This window comes from Psammomys obesus, unplaced genomic scaffold, assembly GCF_907164565.1.
Source record: "Psammomys obesus unplaced genomic scaffold, mPsaObe1.curated_primary_1811, whole genome shotgun sequence".
Classification (NCBI taxonomy): domain Eukaryota; kingdom Metazoa; phylum Chordata; class Mammalia; order Rodentia; family Muridae; genus Psammomys; species Psammomys obesus.
In genome coordinates this window covers 3,988,494-4,009,446 of record NW_026592510.1, presented here as the reverse complement: position 1 = coordinate 4,009,446, position 20,953 = coordinate 3,988,494, and the positions used below count along the sequence as shown (strand labels likewise).

Here is a 20,953-nt window from a genome sequence, read left to right as displayed (position 1 = left end):
CATTGTTCATTTGCAGAGAAACCTGCATGTTAGCAACACCTAGTACATACAAATGGTAAAAAACAAAAACAAAAACAAAACAAAAAACAAAAAAAACCAGAGTGCTGTCCTGTACCCGGCTCTCAGAACTACACCATCACATCATCACTCCTCCTTTTGCCCTCACTCCCCACTGCTCCATTTTGGAAGCAAACTTCCTTCTGAATGTTCTCCACTTACTTAGAATTGGAACAAATGTTCTATTCTTTTACTTCTATCAGTAGTAGTTTGAACTGGAACCAAGACCCCAATTTGGGAGTTTCTCTTTCCAAGCTAGCTACTATCCTTACTTGGTTGAGAAAAGATTATAGAAGAAGAATGTGGGTAGGGCCATGATACTTGGGTGACTCTTGCATTCCTATTATCTTTCACTCTTTCCTAACTCACTTGATAAGCTTTTTCTCGTCTTTGGCACATGAGTTGTATCCCTAGGTGTGTGTTCAGTTCTTCCACACCAATAGGATGACAGTGGCTATCAGACTTTGAACACTTACCTGCGATGGGTGGGCTCACCAAGTATGGCACTGCATGAAGGAAGTATACCACGCCGAGTGCTGATGACAGGGAGGTGGTCCCTACTATCTCTGCGGTCACTACTGGGATCAAGGTAACATAGGCACCATCAAAGTAGCCAAAAGTACAAGAGAAAGGCACAAGAAGGGGGAAACTTCGAAGCATTGGGAGACACAGATAGCACAGCCCATCTAGTGCCACAGCAAAGAGGTAGCAAATATACCGGTAATTCTTCAGACACCTACGGATGTGAAGAACAATAATGAGGGTGAGGCACACAGACTCCATAGGAGAAATTTTTAGCCAAGCCATGCAGCTGTTTATACGGGTGACTTCCTATTTGTTGGAAGTCAGGAGAAGGGATTGAAGTCCCCGGAGCTAGAGTTAAAAGTAGTTGTAAACTGCTCAGTGTGGGTGCTAGGAACTAAACTCCAGTTCTCTGCAAAAGAAGCAAGTACTTCACTGCTAGGCCATTTCTCCAGCTCCTGCTATCCTCTGATTGTTCTACTGGCATAAGTAAATGAATTTGTGTCTCTAGGAAGCATAGCGTGATATTGCTTTATACGTGTACAAGGTTGCAAGCTCATGACCTGCATAACTCTAATCTAAAATTCTTTCATCATAAAATGAGATTATCTACCTCAGTATATGTAAAGCTGGTTGCAAAATAATACACAGCCTGCCAAGAGGCTACAATTTTCTAGGCATCTACCATATTAGGTGCTTTGAGCTACGGCAGTCATTGGCACTGAGCACATCACACATGCTTGACAACCCAAGTCCTCATGTCTTGCTGAGACGAGTGGTGAAGGTCTGACCTAGGACTAAATGCTCCATCCAGACTTTCCCAATGGTCTTCCACTACATCCCTTCTCTGTGATTCCATCTCCATCCATGATACCAGTTATCTGAAAGACTGACTGATGCCAGCTCTGTCAATATGTGAATGTTTTCTTTCATTATCCTCCAAATTGTGCACCAACCTCTTTGGCAGATGGAGGTCCTTGAAAAGTTCAGCATTGGGTGACTTTCCCTGGGTCATGGGTTTTCAAGGGGAAGAACTGGCACAAGAACTTAGACCTTGTGCCCAGCCAGCCACACCTCCTTCGACTTACATGTTGCTCCTTCCTGAGTCATCACTGTGCATGGGCATCGCCCTTCTTCCTTCCTTCCTTTGTCCTTCGTTTAAAATGTGGAGGTGCCAGGGCATGGCTCAGTGACCATGTCCAGCACAGGAGGTGCTGGTTTTATAACCAGCCAAGCACAAAAGAAAACAAGTGGAACCTGTCCTCAATATTGTATTATTGGTGCCAGGGAATGACTGGGTAACTACCAAAGTGTAATTTGTGAGAAGCCGTGAGCTCCCTGAGCTCAAAACTCAGATATAAGTAATTCCTCACCTAGGACACCATTAGAACTCTGCAGTCTTCCAGTGAGTCAAGTTATTGATTATTTGCTGTAAAGGTCCTATAAACTCAGGCTCTAAGCTTGTGATATCATGAAAGTATTTTCCCACATTCCGATCTAAGTATGTGCTTAATGACGATGTGTGTTATTTTACCTGAACCTCCTACCTGGACTAGGTTCGGCTCCTCTTTCTGCTACTAGCTATTCCCTGCGATGATTCAAAACTGGTTAAAACCACAGCAGACAGGTAGCAGTTGTCTCAAGGACTAACGTGCATTGGGCTAAGATCAGATCTGTCACTGGAACTTTTAGTTGTCCTTACCCTGTTTAGACTTGCCAACCCAGACAATCTAGAATGAGAGTAGACAAATTAGGATCACATCTAGCTTGTTATCTGTGTAATTTACCTGGCTTTGTTGTTGTTGTTTTGGTTGGTTGGTTTTGTTTGTTTTCAAATGGTTGGAAATAGTAAAGAAAAACAACATTGGGTGAAATATGGAAATTGACATTTCAGTGTGCATTGATAGTCACCAGAACACAGCTGCTTTTGTGCTCTGATGGCAGTCCTGGGGAGTAATGACAAATACGTGTATGTTCTACAAAGTCAAACGATGTCTACTCTACGTCCACTTACATAAAAAGTTTGTCAACATCTGATCTATAAGGGTCAGCAAGAAAGCTCCTCCAGATAGCAAAACTAGCCTCCAGGTGGTGGTGGTGGGGGGGGGTTAGAGTCCCCTAGGGGAAACCAGTGGTGTTTTTCACAGATTTTTACCTTCGGTCAGTTAGCCATCCAAATGTGATGTTGCCAACAATGTCAATCACACCGAGTATGGACATAAGGAAAGCAGCTTGGTGGTGGCTCACTCCGACACTCAAAGCATAAGGCACCAGGTACACGAAGAGAGGGCTGCAGCCGTAAGCCATGAACAGAACAGAGACAGCTAACACGACGAAGTCTGACATCAGCAAAAAACCATATTCCTGCTGCAAAGAGCAGCAAAAGCGGGTCTCTGTCCATTCTTTGGTCAACGGTGAGTAGGGAGATGCCTGCTTACAGTCTTCTCTCGGAGTTCCGTGGTCGTGATTCTTCTCTGGACACGAACGGTCCTCTCTGAGAGTAATCGGACGCATCAGAGCACCACAGACACAGAGGTTCAGAACGAAGCCTCCGAGAATGAGCAGGGCTCCTCGCCAGGAGAACTGTTCAATCAGGAGCTGAACCACAGGAGCCAGGATGAAGGTACCGATGCCGCTTCCGGACAAGGCAATCCCGTAAGCGAGGGCTTTCCGCCTGCTGAAATACTTGCCCACCATGGCAATTGCCGGAGAGTAGCAAAGTGCAAACCCAAGACCTCGGGAGACAGAGAACGCCATGAGTACTGGCTCACAGCGAGCGGCCAGTGGGGAGAATGGTCTGGGAACAGGATGACCGGGACGGGAGAGAATCAGCTCTTTAAGGAGATCCCTTTAGAGCAGCTTGGGTACCCAGCTGAAAAATTAGTCTTCCTGACATTCATCCATACCATGCAAAATACAGGACTTATGTGAATTTCTTCTTAGGAAGAATACACTAGAAGCAATGATTTCTCAAAGAAAAGTAAATGAAGAACTTGGGGAAAAAAGTCACTATTCATGCGAAGACAGAATTTACCAGCAAAATGCTGAATCAAGAAACTGATCCTGCCTCTCTCTCTTTTCCCCACATCCTCTCTGCCTTCCTCCTCTGTCTGTTTTGGTAGGCAAATTTGCTGAATAATTGCCTCCTCTCTTCCCTGCCTGGGAAGACATACCCTTAGGTGATCTGTGCCACTCTGGGTTTGTACAGAAATAGTATATATGAGTTCAGGAAAGTTGCAGAACTATTTCATTTAGGCAGGAAGCATCATAGAATAGGGAATATTATGTAAGAATAAGGAACCTGGAAATATCCCTCAGGGCCTTCAAGGAAAAACAAAACAAAACAAAACCCTGATAGAACTGAGCGTGTTTTAAAAGCTTTTTGGCTTTTACTGCCTCAGCTTAACTTAGAAAATCTAAAGGGATTCACACCTAGGTTTCAGAACTTGTGGGTTATTTACCCCAAATGCACCTAAAGGTAGAGATGAAATAATACATGGCATTTCAAAAGACTGATAGATAGTGCCAGGGAAGAGAAAAGAAAACCACTTTCAGTGACCATTCCTGTCTGCAGTACAGGTTGTCAACAGATTTGAGTTTTCAGATGTGGGATTTTCAGTGCTGAAACCCGACCAGTTCTGAGCGAACTGAGCAGTCAGGCCCTATGAGTTTCTCGGAGTAGATCCAGATGCACAGCCTTATCATGAGGTTACACTCATCCCTGGCCTAATTCACACTTCACTCACAGCGCAGTACCCAGGCAGGGGAGGGTACCACTTTCCACGTCCGTATCTGCGATGAAAAGAACGCCCCTCGTATCCCGCCAGCCAACCTCATCATGCCCCATGCAGTCCCCTTAAGTTTGTGGAAAGTACATGTTCTTCTCTTTCCATAAACATCCGTCATCATTTTCTAAAGTGATGTTTCTATAACACTGAGAAATAATGTGAAATATAAGAATATCTGAGGCAAGGTGCTCTCTTTTTCCAAATTGAAACTCCCATTCAATGGATTACTCATAATAAAGCCAAGACAACTTGGGCTGAACACAGTGTTTGTTGTCTTAGCAAAGGCAGATGGAGAATGACCACTGTTGAAAATTTGTGTTGTGCTTAGTAATTTATCATTTCTTCTGAGTGCAGAATCTTGGACATATACTGCCAGAGAGAAAAGCTAAATTAATGTGGTGAGGCTCAGTCGGGTAAGAAAATCGTATTTCTGACTCTGTGTAATTGCTAAGTAGGTAGCCATAGACTAAGTCAGCTGCATCATGCACCTACAAAAAAGAAAAAAAGTGAGCATTTTATAAATCTCTGTTGTGTTTAGGTGCTTGACACACCCGAACAAGGTGGAAGCAGACACGTGGAAGGAAGTGTACCTACCTGTAAGGACTCCCAGAGTGAGGTAGAGGTGCCTCAGGCTCGTGGCAAAGGAGCTCAGGATGAAGCCAGTAGATGCCAGCAAGCCGCCGAGCATGATTCCCACTTGACAGGATAAGTGGTTACTGACAACACTCCCAAGCGGAGCTTTGGAAACAACAAAGGGGTCAACAGAAAGAAAGGTTTTGGGGGTACCTTGAAGACACTGTGGTGTCGCACTGACAGAGAAGAGAACCATCCACCTTTTAAACGTCAGGCCCACCCCTTAGCTTTGGAAACTGAGACCCAAGGAAAAGTGACCCTTGTTACTTACACTAAAAAAGAGCCGGGCAGAGACAGAGCTTAAACGTCCTGACTTAAATTCAGAATCCTATGACATTCTCTTACAGTCATGCATTCAGGTCTAGAGTAGGATCATTCTGTTCTATTTTTCTGTGCACAAGTGTTTGCCCGCAAGCATTCCCGTACATAATGTACACACCTGGCACCAGTGGGGATCAAAAGGTTGGGGGATCCCCTGGAACTAGATTTACAGAGCATTGTGAGTTGCCATGGGGATGCGTGGAACTGAAGCCAAGTCTTTTCAACTTCTCCTACATGCTCCTAGCTGCTGAGCCATCCAGACCAAGGGTGTTTTTCACACAGGGGTCGATTATTTATCTAAACTGCATGTCACTTGCTCAAGGGTGCTGTATACAGCACAACAGTAATGATGACAGTTACTTGAGTGAATTTTTATTTTGAAAGGGAAAAAGAATGGTATTACCAGTACTCCTAGGAAAAAGTATTGGAAAAGCTCTTTCTCTGATATCCGTTTAATATGACCAGTGCCGTACTGATCAAGTTAAAATTAGGGAGTCACTCCTGATAGGCTCAGTTACCGGGCCAGCATCTCCTACCCAGTTAAAGCCATGGCTGTCAGTAAAAAAACTCTGGGAGAACTGGAATGAGCAAGTCTCTAGAGACTATGCTGAATTCTCAGAGGTTGCTCCTGTGGTTACTAGAAAGCAAAAGCACCTGAGTCGTCTAAACGAAACTTGCTGAGGAAGTTACACCAGCTGCAGGAAGCTGTACCTGTCCTGCTCCTCACATGGCAGATTTTCTTCAGGGAGAGTCCCCGTGCAGCTGTGCAGTGTCTTATTCATGCTCTAAGTTCTCACAGCATATGACGTGGTAAGTAGGTGAATGCATGTCAACGAGTAGGAGCCACGGCCATTCACAGAACAAGAATCCACAGTGTTTGACCCTGCCCGGGGCCTATGCCATCTTATGACCACATTTTTTTTTTTTTTTTTTTTTTTTTTTTTTGCTCTGTGGAGAATCACAAATATTCCCCAGAATGTAACACTGAGGGAAATGAGTCCTGCATAGTCTCTGAGGCCTGCCAATATGAACTCTGTGGCTAACAACATGATCCTGAAAATACAGTGCTACCTCAAAGGGAAAAAAGATGGGCCGCATATGGAAGATGAATGTTTGACTTTGTTAATCCTTATCAGCTGAAAGAGTAAACTCAGTCTGTTCTAAAAACTCCCAGTCTATCCTAGAGCCAAAGAAAAAGCCTTCAACACAATTTCATCGGTTCCTAAATATAGACATTTTAAAATAATGTTATTTTGCTTAATTGAAACTATTAAAAGTAAAGAAAAAATTAACAAAATTCAATATATTAACAGTAAATACATATGAGTCAATACCTAGAATGGAGTCAGATTAATTTATCATGAGTTACTGATTAATACAGTACTTCCCTTTTGCCACTGAAACAGATAAAAATTTTAGATTCATTTATTTTATATTATGTGTATGGCTGTTTATATATGTGGCTAGTTCCAATGGTGATCAGAAGAGGGCATCAGATCCCCTGGACCTGGTGTTCTAATTGTTTGGTTGGCTGCCATGTGGGTCCTGGGAATTGAACCCTTGTTGTCTGCAAGAGCAGCAAATGCATTGAGTATCTCTCCAGCACCAGATAAAAATTTCTCAAGAGATAAAATTTTCTAAACCATCCTAGGATTTATCTTAATGAAAAGATTGAGTGGGTCCAGATTAGAAATGGATTGTTCCAATCTGTGGCAGCCTCAGAAACTCACTAGGAAACCAAGCTGGTAATTTTGGTTCAAAATTTTAATAAAAAGAAGAGTTTATCACCCTCTTCTACAGGTGCAATGTTAGTTCTCATGAAATTTAGAACACTATCCAGGTCAAAGGGAGACCATTTGAGATTTTACAAATGAAATTGTAAGCACAGTGAGTGTGCTTAGCTCTTGATTACACACTATTATTTTTCCCCAATATTTCTCTTATTCATGAAAGGATTAACTCTCTGAATTGAATTTGGAACCTTCTGGTGAAGGAGCAGAAAGAAAGCCAAGACTTGAAATAAGACACATCACTGTTGTCACTTATTTAAGAAGGCTGTATAGAAACGGCTCGTGGACTATTTGTAGCCATACCATCCTGAAAGTACCTGATCTCGTTGAATCTTGGAAGCTTAAGCAATGCTGGTCTCAGTATTTTTGTTTGGAAAATGTCTTACTGTCCAATGTATGCTTGTGTGACTGGAGAATGAGAAGGTAATGAAATCTGGAGACATGCCATTTATACTCTGCCCAGAAATTCCTCCCCAGATCATCACAAGTTCTAAGATACTCAGCATCCAGATGAACCCGATGATTTGTGTCCCTCCCAATGTATTGATGAACTCCCCCATTAGGCATTAGTCAAGCCCATCAATTCCAAATTAAACCTTGTTAGGTTCAGCTAAAGATGAGATTGATCTTCTACCTCTTTGGTCTTACCCAACTTATAACATAGTCCACTTAGAAAATTAATAGTGAAACCAATGTCACTTGACTCTGTCAAAGGTCATTGTCATGTTCAGTTCCATAATTTCCAGTAATTGTTCATTATGATAAATATAAATTACACTCACCACAGAGCATTGTCATACAGTCTACAATGGAATGGATCCATGCTGTTTGTGAATAATCCTGAGCAAAGTACGTCTGAAACTCCACAAAAAATATGGAGATACATCTGAAAAATACAATGCAGGCATTTTATACAAAAGATAAATAAATATGGAACTGAAGCAGAACCTAAAAGTTTTGTTTCAATTAGTTGTTAAGTTTCAAAGGATTTTAATTACTGAGACATGATCAGTAGGAAACCAGAAGTTGACCACTGGGGCCATTCTGAGGAACCAGACAACATGTATCAGAGAGCCTGCTAAGACCATGAAAATGGGAAGATTCTTTCCCAACCTGTAGGCTGTTGTTTTATATTTGATGGCAGTGTTCTTTTCTTTACAGAAGATTTTCATTTTCATGAGGTCCCATTTATTGATTGTTGCTCTTAGAGCCTGTGCTGTTGGTGTTCTGTTCAGGAAGTTGTCTCCTGTACCAATGAGTTCTAGGGTATTCCCCACTTTTTCTTCTAACCAATTTAATGTGTCTGGTTTTATGTTGAGGTCTTTGATCCACTTGGACTTTAGCAGGGTGATAAGTATGGATCTATTTGCATTTTTCTACATGTAGATATCCAGTTAGACCAGCGCCATTTGTTGAAGATGCTATCTTTTTTCCACTGTATGGTTTTGGCATCTTTGTCAAAGATCAGGTGTCCGTAAGTGTGTGGGTTTATTTCTGGATCCTCTGTTCGGTTCCATTGATCCACCATTCTGTTTCTATGCCAGTACCATGCAGTTCTTATTACTGTTGCTCTATAGTACAGTTTAAGATCAGGGCTGGAGATACCTCCAGAAGATCTTTTATTGTAGAGGATTGTTTTAGCAAATCTGGGTTTCTTGTTATTCCATATGAAGTTGAGAATTTTTCTTTCAAGTCTGTCAAGAATTGTGTTGGTAATTTGATGGAAATCGCATTGAATCTGTAGATTGTTTTTGGTAAGATGGCCATTTTTACTATGTTAATCCTGCCAAGCCATGAGCATGGGGGATCTTTTCATCTTCTAATTATATCTTCTAATTCTTTCTTCAGAGACTTGAAATTTTTTTCATACAAGTCTTTGTCTTGCTTGGTTAGGGTTACACCAAGGTACTTTATGTCATTTGTGGCTATTGTGAAGGGTGTTGTTTTTCTAATTTCTTTCTCAGCCCTTTTGTGTTTTGTATACAGGAGGGCTACTGATTTTTTTTTGAGTTAATTTTGTATCCGGCTACTTTGCTGAAGGTGTTTATCAGCTGTAGGAGTTCCCTGGTAGAATTTTGGGGGTCACTCATGTATATTATCATATCATCTGCAAATACTGATACTTTGACTTCTTCCTTTCCAATTTGTATCCCCTTGATCTCTTTCAATGAGACAGAAGTTTTATGTGAACACAGGATATGTATGTCTGTTACTCTTTGCGGCTCCATTTTCAGGGAGTGGTGGGGATGTCTCATGAACACAGAATTCTGGTTGGCCTATAGTCCAAGAGAACTTAGTAAGATGCAAAGCTAAAACATGAATACTTTGCATCCATGATAGTGATTACATGGGAACCAAGAGGAAAGACCAAACAGCCCAAGAGAGGCCATGCTTTCTTTCTACACAAAAATTAAAAAAAACAAAAAAACAAAACAGAAAGAGGCAAAGGGACCCTAAAACTGACAATTCCAATCACCTATGGTGAAAATGGTGACACAGAGAAAGAGGACAAGAGGGTTACTCCTACTTCTGCTCCCTTTCAGAGTGTGCTTAATGAGCAAACATGAGGACCCAAGTTCAGATCCCCAGCACCCATGTAAAAACTCAGTGTGGCATAATATGCTTTTAACACCAGTGATAGGGAGATAAAGCCAGGCAGATCCCAGGGCCCTCTCTGTGCCTAAATGTGTTAGTAGATCACACACAAAAGCACAGCTGTATATAATACACATACAAATATAAAGAGATAGATGATAGATAGGTATATATATGAAAAGAGAATAGAAAGTAGAGAAAATGAGAATGATCCGCAAAACTCAAATGAAAATAGTGGTGATAGTCATATCCAGCATTTCCACTGTTCTGTTGAAAATCAAATTCACATGCGTATGCAAGCTATAAGCCATGAGCTATACAGGTTCAATGGTTCTATACTTAAGTCAATGCTCACATTTGTATTTAAAATTGGCATTCTATAGCATAGATTATCAGTAATTTCATAATATTAATTTAACATTCCCATTTTTATTTTTGGTTAAATAGCACTAAATGCCAAAGGAACACCATAAAGACTTGAGAGAGACTAGTCAAGAAAGAAAAATAATTTCCCATTATAGTTTGACAATGCTCCCCACCTCTTTTCTTTTTTAAACCAAAAGTTTTGCATTTTTGTTTTGTGTTGAGCTCTTTGCCAATCCTGGTGTCAGAAAGCAGAAATGGAAATTTTATAGGTAGCTAAATAGTCAACCCACAAGCAATGGTGTGGAATCTGGTGTTTGTGTTATAAAACAGAGGTAAATGCCTGGAGAAGGGATGGAAAAAAAAAAAAAAACAACCCACAAGATTAGCAAAGAGAGTGGTCAAACTGTGCTATAACCTAAGGCTTCCTTCCTCATCTAGGCCAGAAGAAATAGCCTGCCCTGTCTCCACCAATCATCGGAGATGATGCTCCCTGGAGGACAGGCAGCTTCCTACAGGTGATGGAGGGGGTTGCTCTGATGGCTACAGCTGTGTGCTTCTGTCTGTGCACTATTCAGCTGAGACCATGCTAATGACACATCTCTGTGTTGTCCACAGTTCTGTGCTTCTCCACAGTGTAGGCTGGCAGAATTGCTTCAGTCAAAAAGATATGAAAAGTGCTCTTTCTCCACCCACTGATGTGAGAATCCAGACAACACTTTGCAATAGATCTGATGCAAAGTCAATAATCATGTCACAGGCTGGCGAACTGAAATGCATGTAGGCTCCCTCGACAGCACAGACAGTGAGCATAAACCACCCAGACAACTGTATGACTTTAATTTGAATTAAAATGCTTAAGAAGTTCTTAAAAACATGAATTAATTGCAACTCCGTTACGCCAGTTTAATTCAGAGCAACAAGAAAAACAAGAACCTTCAATCCAGTACAAGAGCCCATCTTCTGATCCTGCTTCCTTCCCCGGATATGGATAGCAAGAACACTCACTAATAAATATCTGCAAAAGAGGCTATCAGCAGAGCAAACAGAGAGCACAGAAAATGGGAGAGAAATTCTCACCAGCCATACTTCAGGCACAGGGCTAATAAGAGTGTGTGAAGAACTGCAGGGGAAAAAAAAAAGTACAAAGTGCTAATCAGCAAATGAACCCAGAAGATGAGAAGTTTTCAAATGAAGAGACCCAGATGGCCAATAAGTATTTTTTTGGGAAGAGTTCAACATCCCTAGTCATCAGGAAAGTGCAAGTCAAAACTTCTTTGCAATGACTGCTTATCTTAGACAGCAATCTGACAAGCATCTGCAAGACTGTAGATAAAGAGGAATGCTTGTTCACTGCCAGTGGGAGTGTAAACTAGTATAACCATTGTGAGAATTAGTAGGACAATTCCTCATATGAGCCAGCTATACTATACCTGTGCATACAACCACGCCCAAACGCCATGGCCTAGCATAGAGATACCTTCACAAGCACTTTCATAGCTGCTGTACACACAATAGCAAGGAAAAGGAACCAATGAGTGAATGATGAAAATGTGGCACACATACCCATTGGAATTTCAGCTATGAAGAAATAGGAAACTTGCAGGAAGTGAATGGATCTGGAAAAGTATGTTAAGCAAGGTGACCCAAACTCAGAAAGTCAAATGCCACCAACTTCTGCACCAAATGTCCCCAGACCTTGTCAATAAACCTTGGAAACCAATATGAGCCTGGCTGATGACAAGTGATCTAATCATCAAGTCTTCCAATCCCTCTCCAGAGCATTCAGATTCCTCTGTGGGTCTCACTCCCCCTTAGTGTTTGTTCAGATTGACTCTAGCACCTTTCCCCTGAACTGTAGCTCACAGCTCCTAAGTGATGTTTCTGAATTCACACTTGGCTGGCTTTAGTACATTCTGCAAACAGTGTTCAGAGTGACCTTCCTAGAATACAAATTGGATCCTGGCATTTCAAACATTTTAGCCTGACTTATGAGGCTGTATGAGCTGGCCTTTGTTTGTCTGTGTTCCTTTTTTCCTTTCTGTTGGATATTTCACTTCAGCCATACTGAACATAGGTCTACCTCTTTTAACATGCTCCCTGTGTTTTACATACTTCTAAACATTCATTATTGTTTTTTTTCTATGACTTGGGTAAAATTATAGCGTTGTTTGTAACAGCAGAAGCAAGAAAACAATATAAAATCCCATCAACAAAATGTAGACACAAGCATGTAATAAAATTTTAAGCAGCTATTTTTCAATGAGATAGAATTGTGTTTGTTGATATAGTACAATCTCAGGAGAAATTATTAAGGAGGTGAGGTTCAGAACAGTGTATTCAAAATGTCTTGCTTATGTAATTAACAGCAATGTACGTTTGTGTTAGCTCAAGGCTGAGGGAGCTTTTGTTTTAATTTTGAGACTGAACTTTAAAAAATATTGTTAAGATTAATTTTTAGGCAGTAGAATTAAGTCAGAAAGTAAGAAAGGAAAATATTTTCAACATGTTTGAATTTTATCATCGGAATACAAGATATTTTGCCTGAAAGTTTATTTTTAAATAGAAAGCAAGAAGTGGCTGTCCTGTAGATGCTGATTATCTATTAGGCAGATAGCCTTGGCTTGCTTTTCATGTTCTCATCTCCAATTCTCTTGGCCGCTTCTTGGTTTGTGACATTTAGATTCCTGGGCTGGCTGAATCACCACACTTCCTCATCTGCCTTTATTCTGCTCAAGTATTCTTCTCTTGGCCTCTTCTGTTGACCTCTTTCTGGTACTCGGCCTTGGCCGCCAGCCACTACCTTCTTTTCTGATTTTTGACTGAATGTTTGGCAGTGAAGAGTGGTGAGTGTTAGTATTTATATAAAAATGCCATGCACACAACAGATCTTATATTTGAAAGAGTTTATTTGGGGGAAGGGAAGCAGAAGAGAGTTAGGGCCTGAGTGAGCCATAAGGGGAGTGAAAGAGAGAGAAATGGGGAGGGTACTACCCAACAGAGAAAGAAGAGAGCAAGAGAGAGAGGGGAGATGGCCAGTTGGTTCTTTTATAGCTTGTGTCTGCCAGGTGCATCTGCCACATACATAGCAGGTGACACATGATGACATCATAGGTTACTAGGCAACCCAGAAGCAGGCTGCCTAAATGCTAACAGTGAGGAAGGGCAGACACTGATGCAGGCTGAGATATATTTCTCCTTCATTTCTGTCAGTACAAATTATTTCTATCCTTTAAGATTTCACTCCAAGGACTTCTCTAGAAAATCTACCCTGAATCTCCAGGCCTGACTTTGTCTCTCTGCTAATCTTACTTTAATTCTGTATTAACCAAAGTTAACATAACTTCTTGATGACCTACATCAGGAGTTTGGAAGACCATCCATAAATGGGTGGTTTGTCTTAGGATGTTGAATCCCTTGACTATCACCAAAAGTCATCAAGCATAATATAACTTTGGTCAATACAGGTATTCTTATTTGTATTTCAGTTAATTGTGCATGAATCTACCATAAGAAACCCAATCTATCCATGGTTTTATAAGCTGCTAGTGCAAAGTCATGTCTTCAATGAATGTGAGATAGACATCAGTGGAACTGATTTTAAATGAATTAAAATTGAAACTTAAAAGTAAAACCTACAAAAGATAAAAGACTTTCAACTTTTGGTGGTATTCAATGGATTCAACACCCTACTAATTATGACAAGCCATCCATTGATTGATGGTCTTTCAGACTCCTGAAGTAGATCATATATATATATGAACTTCTACTCCAAGCTCCTTTTGTAGTTCAAGAAAGTTCAGTGAATGCATACAGTCATTCATGTGGAGCTGTTTGTACAGGAATTGGTGTAATATCTCCTATGGCTGATTATCAACCAAACAAAGAGAGTAAAGACCATCTGTAAAACAAACTTAGAGAGATGCATCCCCTTGGTACCATGACTTATTATCATTGACATGACAGCTCCTCGGATCAGAGGTAACCACCTTCAGACAATACTTAGTAAGGCATTTTTAAAAACCTGTGTCTAATGCTACAGTGGCTCTTGATGACACTGCAGATATGCTAAAAAGTGTGCATGGTGATCAGAAATATAGTATATGTATGAAAATAGGATAAGAAGGTATTTAGTTATATTCTAGAAAGAGGAATAGTGAGTTCTGTGTGTGTGCGCGCACTTTAAGCATCTGTAGATGATGAATGTGTGCTGTAGCAAAAAGCAAGGTAAATTAAAACAAAAATTAAGTCGCTGTTCATCTCTTTCCTGGTAGCCATAGGAAGAGGTCACTCGGTCCTCTTATTAAGCGAGGATGAACATGCCCATTTCACCTAAATCACAAGTGCATACATGTGATTGACAGAAGTGTCTCAGTATTGCAACCAGGAGCTCCATGGACAACCTTGTGAATGCAGATTCATCCTGAAGACTCGACTGGGCAGAACGCTGCAGCATAAGCCCTCCGTATAATGCAATGAGCCTGCTTCCAGAACCTAACTCAGACAGAACTAATAGAACTTTTGTTTACAAGAAGCTACACAAACACACACACAAATGTCTTTTTAATTCCACCTGACACTCAGAATATTGAAGGAAGAAAACTCAGAATCAGCATCAAATTATTTTTTTTAAAAAATCCATAATTTATTAGGACAAACCTCAATGATGGCAAATATGAGGCCCCTTGCAGTATGTACACTAGTAGGCACGTTTCAATATCTTCTTCATTTATAATATCATCAAATAAAGTTTTTATCACAAATACTCTCTTGTTCTGTATAAAATGTATTGCCAGAGAAGAGAAACTTACTTCCCTTTGGACAAAAGTGAGGAAAGAGCAATCCTATGCATATCAGAAGCATTAATTCATAGATACATGAAATGAACTAGTTGAAGATTAAAGTATGTGGAGTACTGTGCCTCTGGAGGAAAATCAAACGAGAATGAAAGTGTCACTGTATAAAGTTGCCTTTCTTCAACCTAAAATCCAGCCACCATCACCACAGCCAAAATACAAGATGAAGAACATGAATTTGAATTCTAGTTTTGATGCCTGCAAGTCTCAATATTTAACAAAAAAAAAGGATTTTTTTTGAAGTTTCATAGTTTCCCTCCTGAGAGGGAATCTGTTTAGAAACAGAATCTAAACCTGTACAAGCTTGAGTTCAATTATGATCTGTTCACAAACCAATTGTAAACTTCGTAACCATACTTCAATCTTGGGAATATTTTTTCTTATTCCTATGTTGCAGGCTTGAAGATATATTGCACTCTATAGTCTTTTGACATTGTATTTTCTCATGTATGGGTTATGAATCACAAACTCAATTGCTTCCATTACAACATCTTAATGATCAATACTTATCCTAATTAAAATTTCTCATTAATATTTTATGTAAGAAAAACAGACTTATAAAGATCATCTTATACATTCCTAAGGCTAACTCAGCTTACGATTAACAATCTTTTGGGGTGTGCATTCAGCAATTCTTTAAGATCCCTAGAAAAGTAATTTTTTAAATGAAAATACCATAGGAAAACATTCCTCCTCTCATTAAAAAAATCAGAACAATTTCCATGTTATTTTATATAGAATGAGTTTATGTGTTTTGCATTAAAATAGGTGCACTATGGAGAGTGGGAAAAATATGTATCACACATTTCCACATTTTGTAGAGCTACACATGAAGACAAATGTCTGGATTAGATTTTGTTCAACATACACAAAAACTCCTAAGCGTCCTAACATAGATCAGATACTGGGGAAGAGAACACTCTTCAGGACTCTGTAGCATTGCCCTATCCTAACCTGCAAAGGAAAAGCTACATGAACAGCACAAAAAATGACATGAGGTCCTCCTTAACAAATGGCATGAAGTCGTCCTTAACAAACCAAGAAAGACCCACTTACCTGGTGACTGCCCTGGTGCAGATGGTAACAAGAAAACAGCCAGCCACAATCATCCAGCCCCAGCCTCCATCAGGAGGGGATGCCGAACCAGCTCTGGCTATCTTCGCCATGCTGCCAATTCTGGATTTCTTCTTTTTCGAGGTTACTTCAGCAGTAGTAAGTTATGATCTTGAATATTTGCTACCAGCCACTTCCTGTTGATATTCAAAGTTGGTACAGGATGCTACCTGGCGCAGGGGTTACTGGCCATCTAAAATGAAAACAAGGACATGCTTTTATTCCATTGCCTTGTCCAAAGGTGTATTTTCACTAGGTAAGAAATTATTGGTCTCCAATTAATATGATTATTTATAACTATGAACACCGGGTCACGGTATGGACCAAGAGTTATCCTGGTTTTTTTTTTTTTTAAAAAAAAAAAAAATCTTTGAATGTAAAAAGGTTTGTTCACCATCCTTGAAAAGTTACTATTCCTTCACAAAATTCTTTTTTTCTATTTTTCTTTCTTTTATATCAATTACAGTTTATTCACTTTGTATCCCAGCTGTAGCTCTCTCCCTCATTCCCTCCCAATCCCACTCTCCCTCCCTCATCTCCTCCCATGTCCCTCCCCAAGTCCACTGATAGGGGAGGTCCTCCTCTCCTTCCATCTGACCCTAGCCTATCAGGTCTCTTTAGGATTGGTTTGCATTGTCTTCCTTGTGGTGGTAAAGCTGCTCCCCCATCAGGGGGAGGTGATCCAAGAGCCAGCCACTGAGTTCATGTCAGAGACATGAACCCTCTTGGAGAACACACTTGGAGACTGAGCTGTCATGGGCTACATCTATGCAGGAGTTCTAGGTTATCTCCATGCATGGTCCTTTGTTCGAGTATCAGTCTCAGAAAAGACCCCTGTACCCAGATTTCTTGGTTCTGTTGCTCTCCTTATGGAGCTCCTGTCGCCTCCAGGCCTTTCTAAGCCCCCTTCTTTCATAAGATTCCCTGATTTCTGCTCATCAAAGCTGATGAGCCTCAGAATCTCCTTTGATACCCTGCTAGATAGAGTCTTTCAGAGGCCCTCTGTGGTAGGCTCCTGTCTTGTTCCCTCTTTTCTTCCTCTTCTGATGTCTGTCCCGTTTGCCTTTCTGAGTGAGGATTGATCATCTTTCCCAGGGTCCTTCTTGCTTAGCTTCTTTAGGTGTACAGATTTTAGTATGTTTATCCTATATCATATGTCTAATATCCACTCACATGGTATATAAGTGAGTATATACCATGTGTGTCTTTGTGCTTCTGGGATACTTCACTCAGGATGATCTTTTCTAGATCCCACTTTTGCCTGCAAATTTCATGATTTCCTTGCTTTTAATTGCTGAGTAGTATTCCATTGTGTAGATGTACCACAATTTCTCTATCCATTCCTCAGTTGAGGGGCATTTGGGTTGTTTCCAGGTTCTGGCTATTATGAATAAAGCTGCTATGAACATGGTTGAGCAACTAGAAGAAAAAGTAAGGAAGAGTCTTAAACTCACTGACACTGGAGACAACATCCTGAACAGAACACCAACAGCAACAATTAATTGTTGGTCTAAGATTAACAATTAATAATGAGACCTCATGAATCTGAAAAGCTTATGTAAAGCAAAGGACACTGTCATCAGAACAAAACAACAGCCTACAGACTGGGAAAGGATCTTCACCAACCCTATATCTGACAGGGGGCTAATATCCAGAATATATAAAGAACTCAAGATGTTAAAAAGCAACAAATCAAGTAATCCAATTAAAAAATGGGGAATAGAGCTAAACAGAGAATTCTCTATAGAGGGATATCAAATGGCAGGCAAGGAAACACTTAAAGAAATGTTCATTATCCTTAGTCATCAGAAAAATGCAAATCAAAACGACCCTGGGATTTCACCTTATACCCATCAGAATGGTTAAGATAAAAAACTCAAGGGATGATGCATGCTGGAGAGGATGTGGAGAAAGAGGAACCCTCCTCCATTGCTGGTGGGAATGTAAACTGGTACAACCACTTTGGAAATCAATCTGGTACTTTCTCAGACAATTAGGAATAGCGCTTCCTCAAGATCCAGCTATACCACTCCTAGGCATATATCCAAAAATATGCTCAAGTACACAACAAAGACATTTGCACAAAATTCTTAATAAAAAAAAAAAAGCCAAGGAAATTACAATAGTGGCTTATGCCAAACCAAAAATAAACATCTAATGTAATATAAACTTAAAAAAAAAGAAAGGCAATGTGTATATGGAGCACCTTTAAATTATTTCCACAACACACCTGCAACTTAAATTTTAAGACAGACATAAATAATAGCACAACCTAATGTATACTTATGTCTAAGTATTATATTTATTTCTATTATATTAGAAAAACATGACAAAACTACAGATGCCATTGTACAGCAATCATCAGTTTCCACAGACAGCTGGAATTTTAGGCTTTCTACCTGGACTTCCTTGTACGGTTGAAAACATTCACCATCACTGCTGAAGAGAAGGAAAAACAGTAAGGGGGAGACAACAGTATGCTTGCCAAAGTGACTCTCAGTCCTCAGCCAAACCAAGGAGTGAAGTTAAGAAGAGTTTCACAGCCCCAGCCTGTAGAACGGATTCAGACAAAGAAAACATGTATGTCACAGAACACAGTCGTAAATATGCTACCATATTAATTCCATCTCCACAAAGTGCCTGTACTACAAGGCAAAGCAAAGGGCAATACAGCCAAGGGGACCTTTCATATCAGAAATGATTTTATTTACTTTGGAATGCTTGTGTTTTCTTTTACTGTTTTCTTAAATCATTCACAGAATATGCTTTAGGTAAAAATTTTCAAAGATAAATTACCGAAAATAAAGAGTTTAAAAAGTGAGAGAAAAAACTTAAGATCATAATTTAAAGCCAATATAGTGGCATATAGAAGAAAGTTTTAAAAATTTAAATATATCTTTTAAAGTATTAGCTTTAATTACTACCAACTCAAAGTAGCCAAACTGAATGCTTTGTTAATCCTTTATTCATACTGAGTGAACATTGTATTGGGATATGTCTATATGATAGATGTGGAAAGAAACTCATACTTCAGCATGCAATGGGTCATAGTGACAGAGTAACAGGACATTATGTAGCATTTTCAATGCTTCTGATTTATTTTTTCCTTTTCCTTTTCTTTGTTTCTTTCTTTTTTTATGTGCAATATTGGGTATCGAACCCAGGGTACGATAGACAGGTACTTTACCACTGACCTACAGCTCTAGTCCTCACAGGCCCTAGTTTTTTAAATCTCTAATTGAGGAGTATTATTGCGTACTGCCCTACCTAGTCACACCCTCTAGCTACAGGACAAACGATGCAAAGCTCAACACAGTAAGTGACACACTACAGAGCTTCTGGTCTCTTCAAAAGATACCAACCCAGACGACAGGGAAAGAAAGTGTAGAGACAGGCTGACACGGGCTGTCAGGTAAGTAGGTGTGGAGCAGAGGGAACCCCACTCAGTTCCTTTCTTCACTCAACATTTCTCTAGTACTTAGCTTTGTGAACCAGCTTTGCCCTAACCCTTAGTAATCGCTCTCCTCATTTCCTCTTTCATTTTCTTTCTCCTTTTTCTATTCTCTTCTGTTCTAGTCTATTCCCTTAGAAACCTATCTGTTTTCTTTTTCTTTCTATTTATTCTTCTCATTACATTACATCCCAATCACAGTTTCCCTCATTTCTTTTTTCCCCTCTTTTTTTTTCTTTTCATTCTAACCTTAGCTGGTGCCACCTTATCTCCTTCCTTCTTTATTGCTCCCACATCTATTTACTTGTCTCTTTACTATTTTTCTCTATTGTTCTAATACTCATCACTAGTCTGAAGACTAAAGAAAGGATATTAATATTGAAAGCTGCAAGATAGTAGTATCTAGCCATAATCTAGCCAAAAATAAAGACAAACCCATCATAGTAACAACAGATGTATAACAACAAGAAGTTAGAAACCAGGAGGATATAGAATGATATATTTCTGGATTTTTCCAATCCATGGACTCTAGGATAGGCAGAAGCCCATCACAAAACTTTGTATTTAAAACATTATGAGTTTCTTCTTTGTGATTCTTTTCTTTTCCTTTTGAAGAAAGAAAAAAGTACACAGAAGATATTTACAATAGACACCAATAGAATTCAGGGGATAACTGGGACACAGTTTAAAAACCTATATTCAGTAAGTTGGAAAAATATAAGGGAAGTGACAATATTCCATATATTTCACATATAAACTACCAATATTAAACTAAAAGAATATGAGCAACTGAAACAGATAATTTATGAGCAACAATAAGGAGGAATGAAAGGATTCCAACTAAAGAAGCACAGGTGCAGATGAATTCACAGATGCGTTCTGTCAGAGCTCTATAGCACTAGCCATGTCCCTAAATCATTGCATAAAACAGAAAGGGAATGATGCTACCAAACTCTTTCATTAGTTTGGTATCCATACCATAAAGGACAAAACAGAAAGGAAATTATAAGCCCAACTCTCTGATACATATGGATGAAAACAGTCTCAATAAAATACTTTTAAGCTGAACTCAACCACACATTCTATCATTCAGCATACATACCAAGATGGCTTCATGCTAGAGAATGCAAGTGTGATTCAGCATATGGAAATCAATAAATGTAATATAGGCTGAGGGACACAAGTCATGTGGTGAAATGGCACTCGACGAAGTTAAACAACCCTTCATGATGAAATACTTGAAGATGGGAACATACATCAATCTAATAAAAGCTACAAAATACCAACCTTCAGCCAACATTATATGCATGAGGTGGGGGGGGTAACTCAAAGTATTTCACTTAGAATCACAAGACAAGGATGTGCACTTTTGCCACTTTTGTTCATAATGTTTGACACCTTGCCTAAAGCAATGAGACAAGAAGAAGGAAATAAAAGGATATAATCAGGAAAGAAAAAAGTCAA

At 39.7% G+C, this 20,953-nt stretch overlaps 1 protein-coding gene across 11 annotated transcripts in view; it reads right to left on the bottom strand.

The window, feature by feature from the left end:
• The window catches only part of Slc16a12 (solute carrier family 16 member 12), a 77,582-nt gene that overhangs the window by 3,379 nt on the left and 53,250 nt on the right, over positions 1-20,953 (bottom strand). For 8 of the 11 annotated variants that reach the window (XM_055614041.1, XM_055614036.1, XM_055614034.1 and 5 more), the window contains 5 exons: positions 15,982-16,231; positions 7,894-7,997; positions 4,962-5,105; positions 2,735-3,314; positions 534-793 (listed from right to left, as the gene is read on the bottom strand). In XM_055614041.1, coding sequence (XP_055470016.1) covers positions 534-793; positions 2,735-3,314; positions 4,962-5,105; positions 7,894-7,997; positions 15,982-16,091 — 1,198 coding nt within the window. In that variant the 5' untranslated portion in view covers positions 16,092-16,231. Of the gene's footprint in view, positions 1-533; positions 794-2,734; positions 3,315-4,961; positions 5,106-7,893; positions 7,998-15,981; positions 16,232-17,234; positions 17,318-18,437; positions 18,555-20,953 lie in introns of those variants that run through there. The other 3 variants (XM_055614039.1, XM_055614042.1, XM_055614045.1) reach the window with 3 other exon arrangements.